The following is a 24,586-nucleotide window of genomic DNA, read 5'->3' on the forward strand; positions in this document are numbered from 1 at the left end:
ATTAATGAACATTAATATTGTAGGGAATAATTCACTAATTTATTTGCATCAGAAAAACATGAATAGGTGAAGCTTTTAATCCTTCCCTCTTTATTCCTTACTATCTTGGAATGTGGACGTTACCTTTTTTTCTGGTATATATACAAAAACTGTACAATTATATAAAGTGCTGTAGAAAAGTAGAGAAGGTTAGCACTCCCCTAGATAAGGATGGAACAGCATAAATATGGATCGTAAGGCACCCTCTCTTGCAGGGGGGTGGAACACCTTTTTTCGTAGCACAATTTTTTTTTTATAACAAGTTGAATAGCGAGATTTATATTCCCTTTGTAAATATGTGGCATTTCATTTTTCTGCAGTCACACAGGCAGGGATGTACCAAGGAGAGGGGGTGGGGGACCGTACCGGACCCTCATTTCGGTAATAAAAGGAAATCACGACAGATATTGATTTAATTAGTCATAAGCAAACTATCTTGGGTTATAAACTAAAATCACTTGTAAGACTGTTTGACGAATCTTTACTTTAAAAAAAAAAAAAAAATAATAATAATTTTGGCTTTGAAAGGAACAGTGGTTTAATTTGCGAACGGTGGGTTTTTTGTTGAAATGGGAATAAGTGGGGTAGAATCTTTGATATAACACCATATGTTTTTGGCGGTGAAGAAATGTCTCAAGCAATTACTTTGAAGTGTCTTGCTCCGTTTTTTTTTTATGGTAGGGACAATTTTGAAGCTGATCCATTGCTAGGACCGCCACCGACAGTAAAAACGAAAAAGACGTTAAAAGAGTGGTGAAATTTGGTGGATAAACCTTATAACGGCGTACAATGTCTAACAGCTTTGTCGAGGATGTATGGGTCGTTTACCATTTCTTTTTCTCTGCAATTTTTCTAGTGGTCTATTTTTGCCGGAATTTTGCTGAGCTTTGTTAGTGGTCTTTATTCGTTTTTATTTCTATGGAGTTTTGCTAGGGGTCGATTTTTGCCGGATTTTTTCCTAGCTTTGCTAGTAGTCTTTGCCATTTTTTTATTTAAGATTTTTGGCCAAGCTATGCCAGTGGTCGTTTGCTATTGTTTTCAATAGAATTTTTTAAGGGGTTTGTTTTTGCCAGATTTGGGCGAGCTTTGTTTCTATTCTTTTGTAAATTTTTTCCCCCGTGAATTTTGCTAGTTGTCTATTTTTGTCGAATTTTGCCGAGCTTTGCTAGGGGTATTTTGCCATTTTTTCTCTTGTACTTCGCCAGTGGTCTGTTTTGCCGGAATTTTCCTGACCTTTGCTAATAGTCCTTTTCCATTCTTTTTCTCTTGAATTCTGTAAATACGGTGTATTTACAGAAACCCCCTTCTCATGCCCACCATTTCCCTTAAACACATCCAATCAAAATTTTGAGATAGCCATTTTGTTCAACGTAGTTGAAAGTTCTGGAAATGAGGTCTTTGAGGATGACCACCCCCCCCCCCCCTCACACACACAACCGTAAGGGCTAGGCTTGTAATCTATGCCCTGGTGGCATATAAGGTTTTTATAGAAAGGGTTGTCCTGGAAACTTCAAAAAGGGCTCATTCGATCGGAAATTGAAAGGGCTAGTACACTTTTTAATAGTAGAAAGTAATCGGAGGGCATCTACCCCCCCCTACCCCCTCTCACACCCCCCATTTCCCCAAACACATCTAATCCAAAGTTTTGATATAGCCATTTTTTCAACCTAGTTGAAAGTTCTGGAAATAAGGTCTTTGAGGATGACAACCCCCCATAGCCCTCAGGGTAAGGGTTGTAAGTTATACCCTGGGGTTATAAAATGTTTTTATAGAAAGCGTTGTTGTAAAAACTTCAAATAGGGCTACTTCGATTGGAAATTGAAAGGGTCAGTGTCCTTTTTAATAGTCGAAAGTGATTGAAGGGCAACTAACCTCCTCTCACGCCCACCATTTCCCCAAATACATCCAATCAAAATTTGAGATAACCATTTTGTTCAACGTAGTTTAAAGGGTTCTAAACTCCTAAGCTTTCTAAAAGCCAGAATATAATTTGTATTTTACTGAAAAAAATTCTTTTAAATGTTTTCATTTTTATAACTTTAAGAAATCGAAAAGTAATTAAGATTTTAAGGAATAAACATCAGCATATGTATATTAAACTAACAATGCACATTTATTTTTTTTTTTCAGAAAATTCATTGAGTTTTTTTCAGTAAAGTACCAATTTGATTTTTTGGCGTTTAGAAAGCATAGGGGTTTTGAACCCTGCTCGTATTAATTTCTGCTTGTTTTGAGTTTGACTCAAAATTTATTTTAATTTCTGTTTATTTTGGGTTTCATTTATCTATTGATACTGATTAGTGGTAGTTTTATGCTTGGTAGATTATTTGATTCTATTTTTGTTCATTTTTGGTGTAGTGGAGTTCTTTACTTATTTTTGAAAAACTTGTTTTGTGGAAATTTTTTTAATTAATCTTGAAAAATGCTTATGCCAGCTTTGTCTTGAATTAAAATCAAGTTGCCATCAAGCCATTGGCCAATTAGAGATAAAGAAGACAGACAGTCTGAGTGAGTGGCAAAGCTGACACTAGTCTTTTTCGGGATTGTATATAAGGGCATAAGGGCCGTATCCAGGATTTTTGTTTGAGGGGGTGGGCGGTTACAAAAAAACTTTAGAACCGCATCATAAATGGATTTTTATTACGTTTTTACATATCGGACAAAAATTTCAGGGGGGTTCAAACCCCTTAACCCTCCCTCGATTATAACTTTTTGCTATTTATTTGAGCCATTTTTCCGCCGTTTAAACTACAAAAAATTAGCAAACAATTTGAGTAACAATTCTGTCTCCGTGAGCGAAGAAGTAATTATTAGCTCACATTGTTCGATAATTTCTATATTCAATGAAATGGTTGCTGAAGATTTCGAGGTGCTATATTCAAAAACCGATACTGTAGCAAAAGAGGATACAGAGTTTTTACGCTGTAAACATTGATAGAGAAACAGAAACCGCTAGTGTTTCTTACAGTTGTGATTGTTTTGTTCATCTCCTCCGAATATCTTCAGCAATTGCTTCTTTTTTCAAGTGTGTTCTGAGAATTGCTTCTGAGAATTGTGTCCTAGTGATTTTTATTAGCTAATACTTCAGTATTAGCTAATACTGTAATTTATTTACTTTTTACAATTTTAATATAAGGACCCCCCCCCCTAGAAAAAGTTCCCTGACCCCTTTCCTAAAAATTGTACCCGTGTGTGCCTCTGTACATACATACATTTACTTTAGGGAGGGTACACACTTTGATAGGGGAGTGGAGGGTTAAATTTCAGCAGAAAAAAGGAAATCATAACAACTAAGCTATAGTTGTTTTGCAATAAGCAAGCATTCAAGCTAAATTCTATTTATGTCTTCCTGACCTAGGCCATTGAAACATAATATTATTCAAAAGAAGCTAGGGATTTAAACTTTCATTTAGCGGATTGGCCAGGGCCAATCTAAGGTCCACCCCTACGCAAAGCTCGTTGTATAGAACTAGTGATTTAGTTTTTAGTCTGTATTAAGTAGTCTACTTTGAGACTCCGTTTAGTGAGTCTGTCTAGAGAGTTATGGATTTGTGTTTTGTGACCTTTTGGAAGAATACAAGTAAGCTATTTTCTACAGCCGTGTGATATTATTTTTCCAGGAACCCATGCAGGGTAGGAAAAGGAGTGTGAGAATTACCGGCACTAAATATGTCGACAGGGGGGCTGTTTACCCTCCAAAGTGATAGCTAGAGATATTAGGGGTTGATCCAATTGGTGGTACTCTTGGCCTAGAGTTTGGCCCGTTTGACCGTTCGATCACGTTACCATACCCTGGATCAGGGTATACCGTAATATTGGATTAACATAATCTATAATTACGGTAGAGTGGTGGGGACCGCGAGGCTCTCCATTCGTCAGTCAGGCTTTCCACTCAAATAAAGTGGTGCAGCACAATTTCCGTGCCAATATCTCGTGGCTGCCGTGGTTACCATTACAATAGGGGTGTCAGTGTATATATATATATATATATATATATATATATATATATATATATATATATATATATATATATATATATATATATATATATATATATATATATATATATATATATATATATATATATATATATATATATATATATATATAATAATAAGTAATTATAATTAGTTATTACTTTAATTTAATTATAGTTGAAGATGACACCCCTTCATTGGGCTGTTGAGAATCAGCAGCAAGACACAGTCAGACGACTTTTAGAATTTGGAGCAAATACACAGCTAGAGAATAAATTTCTTCAAACACCTTTAGATATCTCAAATGAAAAACTTTCTATAGACATTACCCAAATGCTTCTGGTGAGATTCTTTTTCTTATTTAATCCTCGATGAATATTAATCAATTCTTTAGTATTTTATTTTACTTTTCTTGTTTATTATGGTTTATATGTTTATCTAATAATTTGAAATCTGGGCTAGTTAGTTTGCAAATTTAGCCTAACAGTTAATTAGGCATTTAGTTTCTGTTAAATTTCGATGCATTGAATATAATCAATCTCATAATAAACCTTAATAAAAATAATATAAGCAAAAAATAGATAAATAATGAATAAGTAAGGGAAATAAACTTGCAAGAATAAAAAAATAAATAATAATAAAGTATAATAAAATTTAAAATAATCAAAGAATATAGAAGAAATAATATAATAAACCTCAAGAAACAAAAACTTCATGTCTGTATTCAATTTTTATGCATATTTTTTTCTAATGATAAGATAGCATTTAGAATTTAGAAAAGAATATTAATTAGAGAATAATTTCTTCAAGAGTTCTTAGATTCCACTAATTAAAACTACCCAGGAAAGCTAAAGCAAAGATATATGGGATGTTTTTATAAACATAATTTATGAAAGTTTAATACAAAGAGATTTAACTCCTTCTCATTTGAAGACGAAATCAATTAGCTGTATTAACACAAATCAGGTCAAAAAGTAACCTGAAAAGGAGAAATGTTTAATATTAATTTTGATTCTTTCTTTAAAAATTTATAAATTGCTTGAAATTGAAGTTCCTGCCCCTGTGTTGACTCAAAATAGAACCTGAAAAAGAAAAGTATCAAATATTAGTTTTAAGCTAAAGCACTATTTTTTTCCTATTAATAATTTATAAATTACTTACTTAAAATTGAAGTTTCATCCTCCATGTTGATTCAAAAAAGAACCTGAAAAAAAAATAATCAAATATTAGTCTTAAACTAAAGTTCATTTGTTTTTTCATAAAAAGATTTGTAATTACTCACTTTGAATTGAATTTTCTTCCTCCACGTTGATTCAAAAGAGAACCTGAAAATTATTAGAAGAGAAAGAACATCAAATTATTCTTAGGCTAAAGCATCTAGGCTAAAGCACAATAATTTTTTTTTCAGATAGTTTGTAAATCGCTTACTTGAAATTGAATTTTATTCTTCCGTGTTGATTCAAAAGAGAACCTGAAAAAAAAAACTATCAAATATTAATCATTAGCTAAAGCGCAATTGTTTTTCTTTAAATAACATATTCTTCTATTTAACAGCAGGCGGGCTTTTCAGTAGTACTATTTAGCCCTGTTTCTTTAAATAACATATGAATTACTTACTTGAAATTGAAGCTTCTTCCTCCTTGTTAACTCAAAAGAGAACCTGAAATAGAGAAAAATATAATATTAGTCTTAAGCTTAAGCGCTTTTGTTTTTGTTCAAATATTTTATAGATTACTTACTTTAAATTGTAGTTGCTTCCTCAATGATCACTCAATAAAGAATCTTAAAAAGAGAAATGTCAAAAGTTAGTCATAGTTTAAAGTACAATAGTTTTTTTCCTGAAAAAGAGAAATATCAAATATAAGCCCTGAACTAAAGCACAATTTTTATCTTTAAATAATTTATAAATTATTTACTTGAAATTGAGATTTGTCCCTCCGTATCATAGGCAGTGCGCTAGCGTTGCCTAAGTAAAGAACGATGTGGGCACAATGTGTTTTTTTTTTCTCCATACCCGGGCACTTCGTATCGAAGGAGTTGTCGTAGAAACTTCGAAAAGGGCTCAATTGGATGGAAATTGGAGTGCCTAGTGCCCTTTTAAATAGTTGAAAGTGATTGGAGGGCAGCTCGCCCCGCACCCCCCCGCACCCATCATTCCCCAAAAAACATCTAATAAAACTTTTCATACAGTCATTTTGTTCAGCATATCTGATATTCACATAGAAATTATGTTTTTGAGGAGGAAACTCCCCCACATACTTCAGGGAAAGGGTTTTAAGTAATGCCCTGGGGGTATATAAGGTTTTTATAGAAGGTGTTGTCGTAGAAACTTCAAAAAAGGCTCATTCGATTGAAAATTCAAAGGGCTAGTACCCTTTTTAATAGTCGAAAGTGGTTGGACGGCATCTAGCCTCCCTCCCCCCCCCACGCTTATCATTCCCCCAAACACATCCAATCAAAATTTTTAGATAGCCATTTTGTTCAGCGTAGTTGATTTCCAGTGTCTTTCTTCTTGCGCAGTAGTTTCTTTTCGTAGAATCTCTTTAGTCTCTTAAAATTAAAATGACTTGTGAGTTAAGTATAAACTAAACACCAAATGAAACGGGTTGAACAAAGAACTGGCCGTTAAGAATCAAAAGATATTAATATATTTACACCAGTGGCTGGATACCCTATATTTAGTTATTACACCGGCTGCATCAACTGGTGGAACTAAGCACCAAATAAAACGGGATGAACTAAGAATTGGCATTCAAGAACCGAAAGACATTAATATATTCACACCAGAAGCTGGAAACCTTATATTCAGTTATTACACCGGCTGAATCGACTGGTGAAGGCCGAGGAATCACCAGGGGTTGTCTTTTGAATGTATACCAATTTGGACCGAATTAATTTAGTTATCCATAATCTAAGCTACATTTGGTTATTAGACTTGTTGCATCGACTGGTAAGGACCGAGGAATCAACAGGCGATCTCTTTTTTATTTGTATCAATTCGGTACAAATGTGGTTTCATTGTAATCGGTTGAGTGTTCGTTGACGATTGAGTGAACTGGTATTATATGAACTAAAAATATATCATTTTCATACACACTTCAACTTAAATGATTACATCAATACAAGCTTGGTGGATTTGAAACAATCCTGTCAAAGAAACTAGCATTTATCATCTTATTTCCAATACCTTATTTTCATATTTTTCTCCAAAAGTAGTATAGAGGCAAAATTGGGGAATTTTGTGATTTTTTTCCCCCCAGAAGAAAAATCACGGATGTGTGTTTATTTGTATTTTTTTTTTCAGGGGTGATCGCACAGAACCCAATAGTTCTATAACATCGGGAGGGGAATCATTAAAACGGAAATTAAAAGTTCTAGTACCCTTTTTAATGAACCGAAATTGGAGGGCAACTAGGCCCCCTGTCACACCTTGTTTTTTCGAAAATCGTCTGATCAAATTTGGAGATAGCCATTATGTTCAGCATAGTTGAAAGGCAAAATTACTTTGCTTTTAGAGATACTATGACCCTCAGAGAACACGGGGAAAAGTTTTGAATTTGAAGATATAAAATTTGTTCATTGTTTACGTATAGTATTTGTTATTGGGAAGGATGTATACATTTGCCATGTGCAGGGGGAGGTTGAAGTAATCCCCCACAGCCCTCAGGGCAAGGGCTGTAAATTATGCCCAGGGGGCATATAAGGTTTTTATATAACGCGTTGTCGTAGAATATTCAAAAAGGGCTCATTCGATTGGGAATTGAAATGGCTAGTGCCCTTTTTAGTTGTTGAAAGCGATTGGAAAGCAACTAACACCCCTTCCACGCCTACCATTTCCCCAAACACATCCAATAAAGATTTTGAGATAACCATTTTGTTCCACGCAGTTCAAAGTTCAGGAAAATATACCTTTGAGCAGGACACTCCCCTCGCAGTCTTCAGGGTAAGGGTTATAAGTTATTCCCTGGGGGCATATAAGGTTTCTATTGAAATCTTTGTCGTAGAAACTCGAAAAAGGGTTCATTCGATTGGAAATTCAAAGGGCTAGTGCCCTTTTTAATAATCGAAAGTCATTTGAGGGCAACTACCCCCCCTCTCACGCCCATCTTTTCGCCAAATACACCCAATCAATATTTTAGATAGCCATTTTATTCAACGTAGTTGAAAGTTTTGGAAATTAGGTTTTTAAGGATTACAGCTCCTCCCCCCACAGTCTTCATGGCAAGGATTGTAAGTTATGTCTTGGGGGCAAATAAAGTTTTTATTGAAAGCGTGGAAACTTCAAAAGGGCTCATCAACTAGAAATTGAAAGGGCTAGAGCCTTTTTTAATAGTTGAAAGTTTTTGGAGAGCGACTAACGTCCCTCTCACGCCCACCATTTTCCCAAACACATCCAATCAAAATTTTGAGATATTCATTTTGTTCAACGTAGTTGAAAGCTCTTGAAATTAGATCTTTTAGGATGATAAGCCCCTCAGAGCCCTCAGTGCAAGAGTTGTAAGTTACGGCCTGGGGGCATATAAAGTTTATATAGAAAGTTGTTATAGAAATTTCAAAAAGGGCTCATTTGATTGGAAATTGAAATTGCCCTTTTCAGTAGTTGAAAGTGAGTGGAGAGTAATTAACCCCCCTCTTTCGCCCACCATTTCTCCAAAAACATTCAATCAAGTTTAGAGATAGCCATTTTGTTCAACGTAGTTGAAAGCTCTGGGAATTATGTATTTAAGGATGACAAACCTCCAGAGCCCTAAGGGCAAAGGTTGTAAGTTTTGCCCTGGGGCCATATAATGTTTTTATAATGTTTTTCGTAAAACTTCAAAAGGGGCTCATTCAATTCGAAAATGCGAGAGATAGTGCCCTTTGTAATAGTCGAAAGTGATTGGAGGGTAACTGACCCCCCTCTCACGCCCACCATTCCTCCAAACACATCCAATCAAAATTTTCAGATACCCATTTTGTTCAACGTAGTAGAAAGTTCAGGAAATTAGGTCTTTGAGAATGACACCCCCCCCAGCTCTCAGGGCAAGGGTTGTAAGTTATGCCCTGGGGGCATATAAAGTTTATATAGAAAGTTGTTATAGAAATTTCAAAAAGGGCTCATTTGATTGGAAATTGAAATTGCCCTTTTTAATAGTCGAAAGTGATTGGAGTGTTATTACGCCCACCATTTCCCCAAAAACATTCAATCAAAGTTTAGAGATTGGCATTTTCTTCAATGTAATTGAAAGTTCTGGAAATTATGTATTTAAGGATGACAAACCCCCCAGAGCCCCAAGGCCAAAGGTTGTAAGTTCCGCCCTGGGGGCATATAAGGTTTTTATAGATAGAGTTGTCGTTAAAAGGGGCTCATTCAATTGGAAATTGAGAGGGCTAGTGCCCTTTGTAATAGTCGAAAGTGATTGGAATGTAACTAACCCCCCTCTCACGCCTACTAGTCATCAGAAAAACACCACCAGAACCTGACAGATAGTCATTTTTTTCCATGTAGGATTAAGTCCAGATAACAATGTATCGTAGATTGACCCCCCCCCCCCAGCACTAAGAAGCCGGGTTGTAGGTAACGCCCTGGAGGGCAGATAAGGCTTGTAGTGAAGGTTTGGTCCTAGAAACTTCAAAAGGGCTAGTGCCATTGTCGATAATTAAATGTGATTTGATAGTGATTACTACACCTATCATGCCCACCATTTTCCAAAACACATCCAATGAAAGTTTAGAGATGGCAATTTTGTTTAATACAGTTGAAAATTTTGAAAAATCGATATGAGAGAATGACAACCACTCTAACAGACCTTAGGGTAAGGGTTGTAATTTATGCTCTGGGGGATTATAAGCTGTTTATAGAAAGTGTTGTCGTAGAAACTCAAAAAGGGCTCATTCGATTGGAAATCGAAAGGCCTAGTACCCTTTTTAATAGTCGAAAGTGATTGGAAGGCTTGACATTTTTATAGTAAAAATCGATATGGATATAATGTATTATTTTTTGTCCTTGTTGTTGTTTTGACCAGGGCACTTCGTTTTGAAGGAGTTGTCGTGGGAAATTCGAAAAGGGCTCATTCGATTGAAAATACAAAGGGCTGATGCCCTTTTTAATAGTCGAAAGTGATTAGAGGGCAACTAATCCCCCGTCCGCTCCCACCCTCGTACGCCCACCCTCCCATTTGACCATTATGTTTAAAAACTAAATTTTGCCTTAAGATTAAATCAAAATGCACTGTGATAATGCTAATTCCCAATAAGGCATCTCAGCAGTATCCCAAGAACAACTGAGAGTATTATGTTCAAACTTTCGGGGTTACTTCTGCCCTTAAAATTTAACCAAATCAAAATAGTGTAAGTGTATCCAAGCCATCAAAGAAAGTAAACAGATTTTTTGGACAATGGTATCAAGTTTTCCATTTCAAGTCAACCAGAGGAGGTATGAAACTAAATTAAACAGTACTATTTGTGTCCAGATTTTTAAAAGGGTGTATGTTGTTAAAAATTGCTGAAAATTTTTCTCCAGCAAACAAACAGCAGGCCAAACTATAGTCTTAAAAAAACGAAAAGATTTAAAGTATTATTTTCTTTTTCCCTGAAAAGACTCTGTCAATATAAAACGAACAGAAATTAATTAAAAAACTATTTCCACAAAATAAATTTTTCAAAGAAAGGTAAAAAACTCCATTAAACAAAAAATGAGCAAAAATAAAGTCAAATAATCTACCAAGCGTGAAACTACCACAAATCAGCATCGATAAATAAATGAAACTCAAAGCGAACAGAAATTACAATAAATAACCGAGTCAAGCTCAAAACGAGCAGAAATTAACATAAGTTTGGCGCAAAACCCCTATGCCTTCCCAAGGCCAAACAAAATTTGTACTTTACTGAAAAAACACAAATGAATTTGCATTGTCAGTTTAATATACATATGCTGATATTTAGTAATTAAAATGGTAATTTTATTTGATTTATTAAAGTTATAAAAGTAAAAACATTTATATTTAAATTAAAGTAACGTTTTTTCAAATAATTTATAAAATTACTTACTTGAAATGGATGTTTCATCGTCCATGTTTAGCTCAAAAGAGAACATAAAAAAGAGTAATATAAAATATTAGCCATCTATTAAAACGTGATTTTTATTTAGATCATATTGTATTACTTGGATCTTGGATGACGTCATGTTTTTTTTAAAGTTTTGTTGTAATTAGACCGTTATACCCTCCTTTGAATGTGACGTCATCTAAACTCCTTGCAAAAAAATTGTAAATTTAGCTACTCGAAATGCTATTCAAATGAGAACATTACAAAGAGAAATATCAAAAACTAGTGTTAATCTAAATTTCTTTTTCCCTGTAGACTTAAAAGAAAACCTGAAAAACAGAAATATCAAATATTTATAACTAAGTTACTTTTAGACATGCCAGAGTGGATGATTATAGACAAAATTTATGTCCCTTGAAATTGGGACAGAAAAAGTTTCTGTCAGCTTTTTTCGTAATTCCTCTGCTTTGGCTTTTATATTCTATAATATGTTTAATTTTCCTTCTTATTATTTTTTCCTCTATCTTTAAAAGGATGCTCCGGCTATACGGATCACTGGTGAAGAGAAGGGCATGATACCAAATTGTGATGGACGCAAATCTCAGGCCCGAATACAAGAAGTATTGCAACAGGCTAGGGCCAACTCTGTTGCCAAACCACTCCAAGTTATGTATAAATATTTACCAGGTGGAGGAATGGGTATGTATTTGGTTTTATTGAGATCTAGAAGTAGTGCTGTCTAACCCCACCCCCAGGAATCTGATCTTTAATCACCTTCCAACCTCATTTCTTTACTCCTTGCTAATGTCCTTCGGAGGTTTTTTTTTTTTCAGAGGGGTATAGTGCCCTGGTATTTTTTTTTTTTATTTTAACATTTTGGCCACTTCCTAAGAAAATACAAGTTGAGTCAAGTTCGTCTTTGTGTGTTAAAAATCCAGATTTGGGAATGTGTTGTTTTTTATAGCTATTTCATTTCTAAAAGAGAGTCTCTAACAATAATTAAATTTCAGGGGACAACAACTTGTCTATTATCATTAGCTTTGGCATGTCTGAAACTAATTTACCTGTATTATTAGCAGAAAAAATGTGAAAACTTGATACATAATTTATTCATTTTTTCTAATCAGTTGTCTTTTGGGTCAATCTTAAAGTTCTGGAAAGTTCAAGTGTAGCTGAAATTCATTTATTGAAAAAAAAGGTCGAAAGTTAACAAACCGTGGCTGTTATGCCTCTGACATTCGTATCTGACATTCTTCACATGTTTGAGTTACTTGCCAAATCCGTTTGGTAAGCTGTTCTCAAAGGGACGATCAGCAGAATAAGATAGATCAGAAGGATCGAAGTGTGAAATTGTCGTGCTGATCTTCCCATTGAATGGCGCTTTAAAAATGAGTTTTGGCAATTACTTCAAAAATTTGAAAATGTCAGAAATGATCTTTAGGTTGTCCTGTGGTGGCGCAGTGGGTTTGACCTCAGTTTGGTAATACAAGACCCAGAGGGCGAACATTGCTTTAGCAATACATTGCAGATCCGACGCAGGGCCCTTAGTAGTCAATAAGCGTCGTTAATCCGATCACTAACTTCTACTACTTACTGTCCTTTAGGCTTAACAGTTACGAAACAGTAGAAATAATCTATCTTTGTGCATAAATTGATATTAGTGCACGACCACTAAAAGTATTTGTGTATTTTTTATAGTTCTAAATTCTATTCTTCTTCTTCCTAAAAGAATATTTAACTGCCAAAAACAGCTTCAAAATTCGCCGCCTTTGGGATGCCCCACTGAAACGCCAATACAAAACAATGAATAAAATAATAAATGAAATGACGGGAGGGATAGCATGAGACGCCTGGTAAGAAATAGTAACATAAAAATATCTTTTACAAGGTACTTTTTCATTCTTGGTTCGAATTAGTTCGAAATCTGCCGGTGGAGGTATAAACCAGTCATTGATCTTTTTGCATACCTGGAGTGGTGGATTTATAACTATTTTGGGAGAAATGGCGTTTTTGTTATTTCTCATGATTATTAACCGAAACGTGCCCTCAAAATACATCCACATTTGTTGATATGATCGTAAGAACGTCTTCAAGCGCTTGTTGTTATTAACTTTTTTATATTTCGCGTTCTAGGAAGGTTTCAGTCGCTCAATCCATTTGTTTTGTTTTTTGCTGTCATTGATTGGCTGTCGCAACCTATCACCATTAATTTTTTCTTACTGTGCTTGATAGCACAATAAACTTCAAGACTTCCTTATTTAGATATAAAATTGCAATTGTGTCTTTATCTACCATGTTTTGGTCATGTAGTGGCGCATTGGGTTTGATCTGAGCTTGGTAATACAGCATTCGGAGTTCGAACTCAATCGCAGCAGCCCGCTAGCCTATAGGGCCTGGAATTTGATTCCGGTGATAAGATTATGCGAAAGCGTCTCCATAACAAACCAAACAAGAAGAAGAAGAAAAAAGAAAGATCTACCATGTAGTGGCGCAAGGGAATAGATCTATTTCAGGTACTACGGTACCTAGGGTTCGATCTCAGATGCCACAGGGGCTAGAATTGCATAGAGATTATGCATTGGAGTCACTAAATAATCAAGCAAGAAGAAAAAGTTACAAAATATTTTTTTTTTTCGGTGGGATTTTTACAAAAAAAAACTATAAGAAAACGCATCAAAAATTTGTTTATATTCATTTTTGTTACGTTTTCACGAGTCGGCCAGAAAAATTTTTTTTTTGTGGGGGGGGGGGGTCCAAACTCCACCCCCCCGACTGGATACAGCCTTGTAGGCTAGTATCTCTTTCCTCCAATGAAAAGCTGGAAAAACTCAAATTATTAAATAGCGACAAAGACCACACTGCCTCACTGTCACGGAAACAGGTGCAGTTGGGTCCCATGGCTCTGGGAACAGGAGGTGTCAGTTCAGTGGTTGAACTTCATCACTTTTGGCTTTCTGTTAAAAAAATTCAGTTGTTGGATCACTTTTGAAAAATTCAAATATTTGGTCTCTAACTAGACGATTCTAGGCTGAAGTTTTGTGTAATTCGTGCACCATATTGGTTGTAGTTCCAGCAGAACTATAAAGAGAAAGGGTATGAAGCCGTGTCGTACCTCCACGGGGGTGATTTCTGCCTTGCGATCGCTTCAAAGGACCTTTCCTCTTAAAAAACAAAGAAAAATTGTCGTAAAAATTCAGTTTAATGATATAACCCCTCCCCCACCCCCAAGAAAAATGCTCTGATCTTCCTCCCAACCCCATATTACTTGCGATCTGACCTAAATCCACCTATGAAACTAAGATGGTTCCAAATTTGAGGATTAAACTAGAGGCATAGTGTCGACTTATATTAGGAGAAATGGTGATATCTGTATTCAGATGATATCAGAATATTCTATGGGAAGATTTATCTTCTTACAAGGCCGTACCAAGGATTTCTTTTGGAGGGGGTTTTACTCAAACAATTTTATTTTGAGGGGGGGGGGCTTACACAAAAAAAAAACTAAAAAAACGCATACAAAATTTGTTTGTGTCCATTTTTGTTACGTTTTCACGAGTCAGACAAACATTTCGGGGGGAGGGGGGGGGTCAAACACCCCCCCCCCCTGGCTACGGCCTTGTCTTCTTAGTTTGAGTTTAAATGTTAGTGTCAAGTGTGCATTCTCTCTTAATTTGTCAAATTTCATGTTGTCTAAGTTGCATAATTGGTAATGTTTCTTTTTTCCTTCAAAACCTTACAGGAATATCAACTTCGTAATCTTGTCCATGAAATAAAAACTTTACGTGTTCTCGTCAGTGTTAGTTTTTTAAAATTCTTTAATCGTTTTCACATTTTTTCACATAATCTTTTTACGTTTTATGTTTTTTTTCTATTCCAGTGCGTGCTGAACTGGTTAACAACAAGAAGTCCAAAGCACAAGGACCTTTAGATTTCTCTGAATCGGGTGATTTTCCTGAATTAAGCAAACTTGACCATCATACCAAGGAGTCTATAACAGGTTTGTCCTCTATTGTGACAAATTCGAGCTCAAATAAAGCATCATTTGTATTCAGGACTGGCACTAGCTATAACAGACTCAAAGATATTTACAATTTCTGTGCCTTCATTTCTTCACCAGACAGCGCTTTTTTTTCTTTTTTTTTTCTTTTGCTCTGAGTCAACAATTTAGTTTGTATATTCTTTCCAGCTCTAATTTTTTCAAGTTTTTTAGGGTCTAATAGTGAGAAGGTTATCAACTGGGCCTTGAATCAACCCCCCCCCCTGCCAAAAGTATAGATTTAGCCTACAAAATCTACTGACGGTTCAATTAATAGTACCTAATTAGTCACTAGCTATTTATTGCTGTCCTTCCGCCAAATGTAGATAGTAGCTATTTTTCTTGTGTTTTGTCTTTTGAGTTACGTTTTGGATGTGCAATAAGTTGATGCTGTTAAAAAAAAGTACTGGACGAAACTGATAAATACAGACTAAGAGACAAATTGTTAAACTGACCAATGCGGCAAGGTGGGGTGACTAGCTCGCTACCTGTCCCTGTAAAAAAAAAAAAAAAAAAAAAAAAAAAAAAAAAAAAAAAAAAAACTGAAACGTCCACTCGACACCCTTTGTGCCAGCAATGGCTTTGGAGGGTATTTATCCTTTATTTTGGCTAATAAATCACATTTGGAGCACACATTTAGTAAATTTATTTATTGCTAACTGGTTTGACCGAAGCTAAATCTTCCCTCCCCCGGAGGCTTGAAATTTGAAATCTGATTTCAAGAAAGGGTAAGCATTGCTTTGAGTATGTAACTTAGCCTCCTAGAAAAAACATGAGCAAACCTTTACTTTTGAGCTGAAATTCCCTTGTTTTAACACGTAACTGTGTTACAAAGCTTAAAATGCAAAATGAAAAATTGTAAAAAGAGGCCATAACATTTTCAATGATATTTTATGTAATATGAAAGTTGTAACTTGGAACGTTACAATGTTTAAAAGGAACTATCGTATTGACATTTTGACTGGTGATTTCAGACGTTTTGAACTGGAATTATCAGGAGTTTCAGAAACCCATATCCCAGGGGTAGGAAGCATAAAATTAGGTGGTATAGGATTGATTCACTCAGGCAGGAATGAGAGGATGCGTGGGCAGGGAATAGGGCTCATGATGAATAAGAAAGATGCTAAGTCTTGTCTAGGCCGGGAAGGTGTTAGTAGTATAGTGCTAGCTGCTCATTTTATGACTAAAAAATGCAGGGTATCAGTCATAGTAGTATATGCTCCTATAGAATCGACTGATGGGGATAGTAGTAACTCGGGGAATGTGACTTGCAGCTAGAGGAGTAAATAGACAGGATCCTAGGTAGAAACATGGTAGTATATTTTAATTCCCAGGTTCAGGGAAATAGGGATAGATGGTATCCTAGCCTAAGTAAATTTGGTATAGGAAAAAAAAGAGTAACTTTTTTAGACTCTTAATAACCTGTTAATAACCAATGGACATTAAATGGCCATAAGTGAACATGGTAAGCACATAATGGTAAGACGGCCAACCTTATTGAGTATGCTATTGTAAACAGAAGAGGATCGATAAGAAATACTTGAGTATATAGGAGTGCTGTTATTGACGTTAAAAGTAAAGGTCATCGTCTTGTAGTGTCTAGGTATCATCTGAAACTGAGGTAGGTTAACTACCTTCTGAGAAGTTATAATGCTGATAGACTCCAAGATGAGATTGTGAGAAAAAATTTCCAGGTACAGTTGAATTTTAAACTAAAAAGTATAAAATTAGACAATGTAGAAGATTGATTGAATAATTTCAGGAAAGTAGTTTGTGAATTAGTGGATGGTGTCTTAGGGACGAAAGTTAGAAACACAGCTACGAATATTAGTGAAAAGGCTTTATGTTTAATAGAAAAGAGGAGGGGCTTGTACAAAAAGTGTTTGAGTGATAGATCTTGTAAAAATAAGACGAATGTAAGGGAAGTAGAGAAAGCAGTAAAATGTGAATTCAGGAGGTGTGACGTGGAGCCCGTGGATAAAATTGCTTGAGATCTAGAAGATTCAGTCAGGTGGTATAATAGTTAAATACTGTCTTGTCATTCTAAAAATTTGAGGAGAAATAGTGACTCTGGACTTATCCCAGTTAAAGATAGTAGCAGGAGGGGACAACAGGTGATAAGGGAAAAGTTAAAGAAAAATGGGCAGTACATTTTGAGATTGTGCTAAATCGTGAGAGAGTTTCAAGAAAAGGTATAGAAAAGAATTAAAAATTTTTATGACACATTTGAAGTGAAGGAAGATTTATTTTGCGTGGAAGAATTAGAAACAGTATTAAAAGGATTAAAAATAATAAGGCCACAGGCTCTAATAGTGTGGTAAAAGAGTTTTTGAAACATAGAGGTTGTGAAGTTAGAGATAAATAACTAAAGATTGTGAATAAAATTTTGTAAAAAGGCAAAGCACGTTTTCTAAAAGAAAAATGATAAGAGTCAAGCACGGTTACAAGGGGGATGGGGGCGAACGCTTCCCCCCCCCCCAAGCGAATTTTTGAAGAGTGTTCCCTAAATTATACTATTGAGTATTATATACGAGAAATAAGGTGTGAAAAATTGATCATTTTCTGAAATAAAAACAATGAAACATATCAACGCAATAAAATTGTTCAAAGACGGTATGTGTTATAAACGCAAGACTGAAATGTTTCTGCGCTGTTAGGAAGAGTCCAAGGAAGTACAAACCCAAGACAAGAAGGTTGGACAGTGACAGAGCTGTGGCCTGTATAAGCATGCAAAGGTTGGCAGTGTACGGATGAAGTGTACGTAATACATACGTCCAAATGGAATAATCTTATTTTCATCACTGAACTTGACAAAATCAAGATTCCTTCACCAATGCTATAAATGTTTGCCTCATTGCTAGCAGCCACACAACATTATATGAAGTACCCTGACAATGATGCCAATTCATCTGCCATTAACCTAATGTCTGCCTCATTTGGTGGCACTGAAATAGCTTAGAGTTGTGATGAAGATACCGGCTTGTCATCTAATATAAGGGTCGAGGTTGTTTCTTTCTTTATGCCAAATGTCTTTACATCCATTTGGATGTTTCACTTTACATGGTAAAGAGATTTAAGAATCTTGTGTTGCCTCATACTAATCGGGAGTCGGAAATTTCGCTCTTCAATTTCTTCCGTCAACTCTATGTCAATAATTAAGTGAGTATATGTCATCTCCCTTGACATGAGACCAAGTTATACTTATTTTTTATCACGTGTGGAAACCCGTTCCAGGGCACCATTAGGCCAACTATACCTTTGCCAAAAGTACCGGAAACAACATTAGAAATAACCCCCTCATCTTCAAACACTGTCATTTAAACAATGGGTGCGGTCTCGAACATAGTATTTTGAGAGAAGATTTTTCTATATTTTCTTTTTGTCCTATTTCTATAGGAGCCTTTCACGTTGGTGTCCAGACGCTTAGATTATCCATGCATCTTTTATTGAAAGCTTGCCACGCCGTGATGGTATCAAAGAGCAATCGAAAAATTACAACTCACCAAATGCAACAGGCAACGAGTGCGTAACCTTCTCTTTGACTGGGGTTGCCTCTGATTGGTCAACGGATATCGATGTTTAGTGGTAACCACGTCCTCGAAAAATTTTTCCAATGCCTTGCGCAAGCGGCAAAGTGAGCCAGTTGATATCCCGTTGCGTTACATTACGTCGATAGCAAGCCCGGCCTTAATGCAACTATTTTAGACAAAATTTTACAGGGGGCGGGGGGTGTTACGAGTTCGCCTTTTGTCACCCCCCCCCCCCCCCGAAAATAAATTAAGGATCTGGATCCGTGCTTGATAAGAGTAAGCGCGGTAATTATAGAGGCATCAGCCTGGTTTCTGGGAAAAGTAAATTTCTTAGTCTAATGATACTTTTTAGACTTAGAGATGCTGTGGATAAAGTTTTAAGGGATAAGAAGTGTGGTTTAAGGAAGGGGAGACGATGCATCCACGAAATTTTTATTCTTAGACTAATAATTGAGAAGTGCCCGAGTAAACAGACCCCTTTAGTCCTTAGTCTTATAGATTATGAGCGAGCGTTTGATTCCGCCGATAGAAAAGCTTTAGTGAAGGTCTTAACGTTGTATGGTATACCAGATAAATACATTAAAGTGATTGGTGGTATGTACGAGAATAACATTGCTGTGGTTAAGGTAAGAAATGAGGATAGTTGTTGGTTTCATATTGAATCAGGAGTTAAGCAGGGTTGTGCTCTATTCCTATTTATATGGATCATTTGATTGATTTTTTTTATTAAGGAGCACAGCAGAGGCTATGGGAGAGCTCGGAATGAAATGGGAAAGTAAATCTCTTCTAGACTTGGATTATGTTGATAATTTAAGCGTCCTATATGAAAGTTTTAGTAAAATGAATGATTTTTTAGAGGTTTTGAGAGCTCAGGGCGCAAGAATAGGCTTGAAAGTTAAGGTTAAGAAGACCAAGTCGCTTAGACTGAGAATAAATGAAGGTGAAAATGTGTGATGTTGGATAACGAGAATACCGATCAAGTGGTTATCTATTTTTACCCGCGTAGTTTTATTAGTAAAAATGGTGGATACAGTGAAGATGTTGAAAGTAGATTAGTGAAGGCTCGGGATTTTTTTTTTCGCTGTCAAGAAAAGTTTAATACATATATATATATATATATATATATATATATATATATATATATATATATATATATATATATATATATATATATATATATATATATATATGCCTATTGAGCGACTGATGGCCCCCTAAGTGACTGTCTAATGACCCTTTGCCCAAAACATAGGTGCAAAAACTCTACTTAGGGCCTTGAATCACATACATTGAAAATCCTTGGGCAACTCAGATTTCGACAAGGTAATCACTAAACGCTCCCTTGATGATCCCTGAATAATGTCAAAGGAATCTACCATGTTTTTGTGTGAGAGTTGGGAGTATAGGAGTTGGTAGGTATTTGGCCCTCCAATCAAACAAATTGAAATCCTTTTATGACTTTTTCGCTCAGAATTTCCGAAGCTCTTACCTTACCTTAGACCCTCCTGTGCCGCAAGACGTGCCTAGGCTATTCACAGAGAACAGCCAGTCACACCACGTATGTGCTGCTGCCCATACGGCTTCCAATTAAAGTTGGATTTCTAAGCCTCTAACCATGAGTATTCAATATTTTAATTTTTTTTTTTTTTTTTTTTTTTTTTAGCTTTTTCTTGAGCTTTTTTTTTACAACCAAGGTGATTATATCGTCCGTTGGCTTTAGAATTCAGGGAAAAGGCTCATTCTTAGACAATTTGTAAGTTCTAGGACCTTATTTGAGAGCCAAAAGGGATCGGAAGACAAAAAGGCCTTTTTTGGGCCATTATCTGGGAAGCCTCATCAAATCTGACGGAAGTCTCGAACGTGAAATTACTGCACGCATTGCTTGTGCAGGCAATGCTTTTACCAAATTAAGAATAGTTTGGAAAAATGCTGCGTACTCTCTGAAGCTCAAACTCCGACTCCTAAATAGCAATATCCTCTCTATACTGACTTATGGATGTGATACATGAGCACTGACGAAACAGCTTGAGAAACGAATACAATGTTTCGAAAATAACTGTCTTCGGCGAATCCTGGGGATCCACTGGTCCGAAAAAATTACGAACACCGCCATGCGTGAAAGGACGGAACAACCGTTAATATTTGAAAAAATCCTAAGTAGTAGATGGCAATATTGGGGTCATATGGTCCGTATGGGCGATGGCAGGCTCCCCCATGATGTTTGGTGTTGAGTCAACCCCCCACCCCCGGCATTACAAGATGTGGACGACAGAGAACGACGCTTGGCCGATCCCTAGAGAAAGAGGCTACTTTGGTGAGGATATCGTTGGAAGATCTGTGGTCTCAAGCTTTTCAGAGGTCGTTGTGGAGAGGCACCGTTGTTGCCTTATGCGCCAGACGGTGTGGGAGGAACTAAGTCTAAGTAAGTGTGTTTTTGGGCCATTTGTCGCCCACACGATCCCTCTTGTCAGTATCCCACGTTAGTGGTTTTAATCAAAAAGATCGAATACATTTTCATAAAAATAGCTTGGCCCGTCCAGTCCCTTGGGAAACGGATCAAAGTTATGAAGGGTTTCTTATATAAGCAGGAATTCGTACATTTTCTGTGAAATGCGGGCTGGTTCTGCATTATTCAACTTGTTATCTTAGTGCCATTCTTCTAAATAGTATATTAGGTTTTTCAAATGATAAAAAATGTCTGCGAATCGTATTGTAATGATAATTCATACCTTGTCAGAATTTGACGGAAATTTTTTATGAAACAATTTTAAGATCCAATGGGCATTTCGTTCTTAATGTACACCTCATATTATAGGCCCTAGTGGGTTGATAAATTTTAGTAGAAAAACAAAGATACTGTTACATTTTGAATTGAAAATCGGGATCAGATGTAATCCTGTAAGATTGAAAGGTTCTACACCCCCTCCTCCTTATATAGCCTTTAATTCCGATCACGAGAGCTGCACATATCGAACTAATTGTTGTAGAGTATTGGAAGAGGTTTTTTAAACTTAAATTGCAGTTTTTAGTGTTCTTTTTATGAGTGGAATTGATTGGTTGGTCACTAGACCCCCTTTTTACCTTTTTGTATGGGGTCCTCTTAGGCCCTTACTGTGGCAAAACATGACCTGGGATTGAAATTGAAATGTCATTCTCCATTGCAATGAAAAACATTGTTTCTCAACAAAATTCTGAAGGCAAACTAATGCTTGTACTGTTTGCCTTTATATAAGAGCAAGGGTCTAAATGTATAGAAAAGTGCTCATTAAATAAAATTATTCATGTCTAAATAATGTAAGAAACAGTTGCTACGCCATTAAGAAACAAAATGTTTCGGACACTATATACAAAAAAAATTGAGGTTTCCTTGAAAAATTGATTGAAGGGAAATTTGATTTCTAAAACTATGCAAATGCCTCGTTTTACATCAAATTAGTAACAGAAAGGTGAGCATATTATATATCGTTGAAACTAGGATAAAATAAATAATTAAACGCATACAATTTTAGGGTCCTAAAAATGTTTTCCTTTTCAGTAAATATATTTCAATAATTATATTGAAATAATATAATTAATAATCTGATTGTATTATATATATGGTTATAATTATGTAATTATATTTATTTATATAGTTATATATATTTCATGTTAAATTTCAATTGTTGATTTATCAAACAGTTCGAGGTAACAAACTTAGTAAAGAACAGCCCTTGACAGTAGTAACCAAAACTCAAAAAAAAATTTTATAGCAATGTTTACCAAAAGAATTTTCTTTTCAATGCTAAATTCATGAAGTTTAAAGTTACATGTCAAAAGCTATTAGAATCAGAACCTTTGCGTAATTATAGAAAAGGGGAAAACACCCCCGAGGGGGGGGTGAACTTAATGGTAAAATCGTAACATTTGCATAATTTTTGAAAAGAGGGGAAACGCCCCCGAGGGGGGAGGGCGGTTGAACTTAATTTGAATTCTCCTATCAAACTCAGCATATCTGTGATATGCCCCCAAAGCAGAGATTTTACGCTCGTGTCTACATTAATACAATTTTTTCCACAGGGATGGTCACGGATACATATTTATTTGTTGACGCTTTTACCATGGTTTCATTACCGGGATTTATTGAACTAATGATCCTAGATTATCTGGAAGGGGTTTGTACCAGTCCCTTTTAAGTAACGAGAGGTCATGCCACGGGAAAAAGCTGGTTTTTTGGCTGTTTTCCTCGCATAACAGCAACTTTTGCGTGAATACGACCAACATATTATCGACCAGTGTATTTGAAACAACTAGTTGACTTAGAATTATCGAAAGGCTGCTCAAAAAAGACTTTCAGTTTCAGAGGTCATACTGACGAGCAGTAGCGCATTCGTTCCCATAATTACGTTCTCGTGTATTCGATAAAAATAAAACGCTATTATAAAAAATAAACCCTGTTAAACTAACGAATACCGGGGGTTGAGTAGTTGCGCACCAAGCTTGTATGAGTGGGATAGGTGGGTTTTCATATGTATCTTTTTTTTTTAGGGGGGGGGGGTGTCCCTAAAACCTCAAAATTCCACTTAATAATTTAAAATGATCCGATTCCATTTTCACTGTCCTTGGCAATTTAAAATGAGAAAATATTTTACTATATGAATCTTTTTGGGTTCTTTTAGAGAGTGCTGCGGCAGTGAAGCTTTTAGAGTCTGAAGGTATTTTTGTTACACCCGAAGAACCTAATAATATTGTATCAAATGCAGTGGCGAGTGGACACAAAGTCATACTTACAGCTGCTGGTCGTCTAGCAATGTCTTCAACTGGAGTGGAGGTGAGATTGATTACCGTGTTTTGATGTTATATGAATCTGCCATTGCTGGTTGAAGGGTGGGAAGATATTTATTACAACTGTTAAACATGTGTTTATACCTTCTCTTGCTTAAGGTCGCTATAAAAAAACCTATTGTACAGCATTAAAGAAGCTTGTAAAGATTCTTCCGTGAGGTCGTTTTTCAGAATTTGTTTGTAGGAAGAGGTGGGGAGGGTATGAGTTTGTAACCAAACGCTTAATCTCGGAAGAATGCTATTTGTTATAGGTATCGTAAAGTTATGCCCATGTTTGTACATGTTTTGTCTTCCAGGATTTTCTATTTTAATAAATACGGTTACTGTCAGTCTGAAACTTTCATCCGATCCGTGGTGCAACTTTGATGTAATTATCAGGAGCCGCTGCTTCATCCATTGTACTATCAAGAGATATTTGATATATTATATTTAAAAATGAGATTGGTTTTTCCATCACTCAGGGCTGTTACGCCATCTACATTTCAAAACTTTCAAACCATGCCAGTGGCTTCAACTAACAACGCTATCTGTAGATATTATCATGCAAAAACGTGGCATGGGCTAATGCTGAATATTTTTACAATTGCTGGCATCCCACTGGGTTCATAATTATGAAAAAAGTTCCTATTTTTAACCTAGTTTCATAAATGGCTCATAATTTTTAAAAAAGGTTCATAAATTTCATATTTTTCTTTTCATCAGGTGGAAAGCACTTGTGGCTCCTGTTTCTTTTCCTTATAAAGGACAAGCAAAGCAAATGTATGTGCAAGAGTTTTATTTAAAACGTTTCAAACTGTAACACTGCATATTTTGTGAACATACATTTTCTTCTGTTCAAATAGACATTGTTACATCTAACTTGGTTCTTATTCTCACAAAAGCCCCATGGGCCATGGATATTACAAATACAACAAAACACATAAAACATAGTAAGTACGATCACTTTTGAAAATAACACTACAATAGAAAACCCTCCCTAAGTCTCATCCCCACACTCACACAATTTCCCATATTTTTAATATCTACTTTGCAACTACTTCCTGATTTATTTTCTAAACAACTTCTATGCATGACGTCCCTCCCAAAAATTTTCCTTCCAGTACCTTCAGTTCTGCACAATAACACATAAAATGTACTAAATCTTCAGACTCGCCGCA

At 35.7% G+C, this 24,586-nt stretch overlaps 1 protein-coding gene and 1 non-coding gene across 3 annotated transcripts in view; both read left to right on the forward strand.

Moving 5' to 3' along the window:
* The window catches only part of LOC148948414 (uncharacterized), an 82,434-nt gene that overhangs the window by 45,957 nt on the left and 11,891 nt on the right, over positions 1 to 24,586 (forward strand). The window contains exons 3-6 of one of the 2 annotated variants that reach the window (XM_089093920.1): positions 4,194 to 4,358; positions 11,576 to 11,741; positions 14,920 to 15,039; positions 23,264 to 23,415. In XM_089093920.1, the coding sequence (XP_088950046.1) occupies positions 4,194 to 4,358; positions 11,576 to 11,741; positions 14,920 to 15,039; positions 23,264 to 23,415 (603 nt within the window). The remainder of the gene's footprint in view (positions 1 to 4,193; positions 4,359 to 11,575; positions 11,742 to 14,919; positions 15,040 to 23,263; positions 23,416 to 24,586) is intronic. The other variant, XM_089093921.1, reaches the window with a different exon arrangement.
* LOC148948415 (U6atac minor spliceosomal RNA) lies at positions 167 to 275 on the forward strand. The gene has a single exon (XR_016142260.1). It is a non-coding gene; the product is annotated as a U6atac minor spliceosomal RNA (small nuclear RNA).

The sequence above is a fragment of the Artemia sp. Qi Xiang Cuo genome, chromosome 9 (assembly GCF_049724085.1).
Source record: "Artemia sp. Qi Xiang Cuo chromosome 9, ASM4972408v1, whole genome shotgun sequence".
Classification (NCBI taxonomy): Eukaryota; Metazoa; Arthropoda; class Branchiopoda; order Anostraca; family Artemiidae; genus Artemia; species Artemia sp. Qi Xiang Cuo.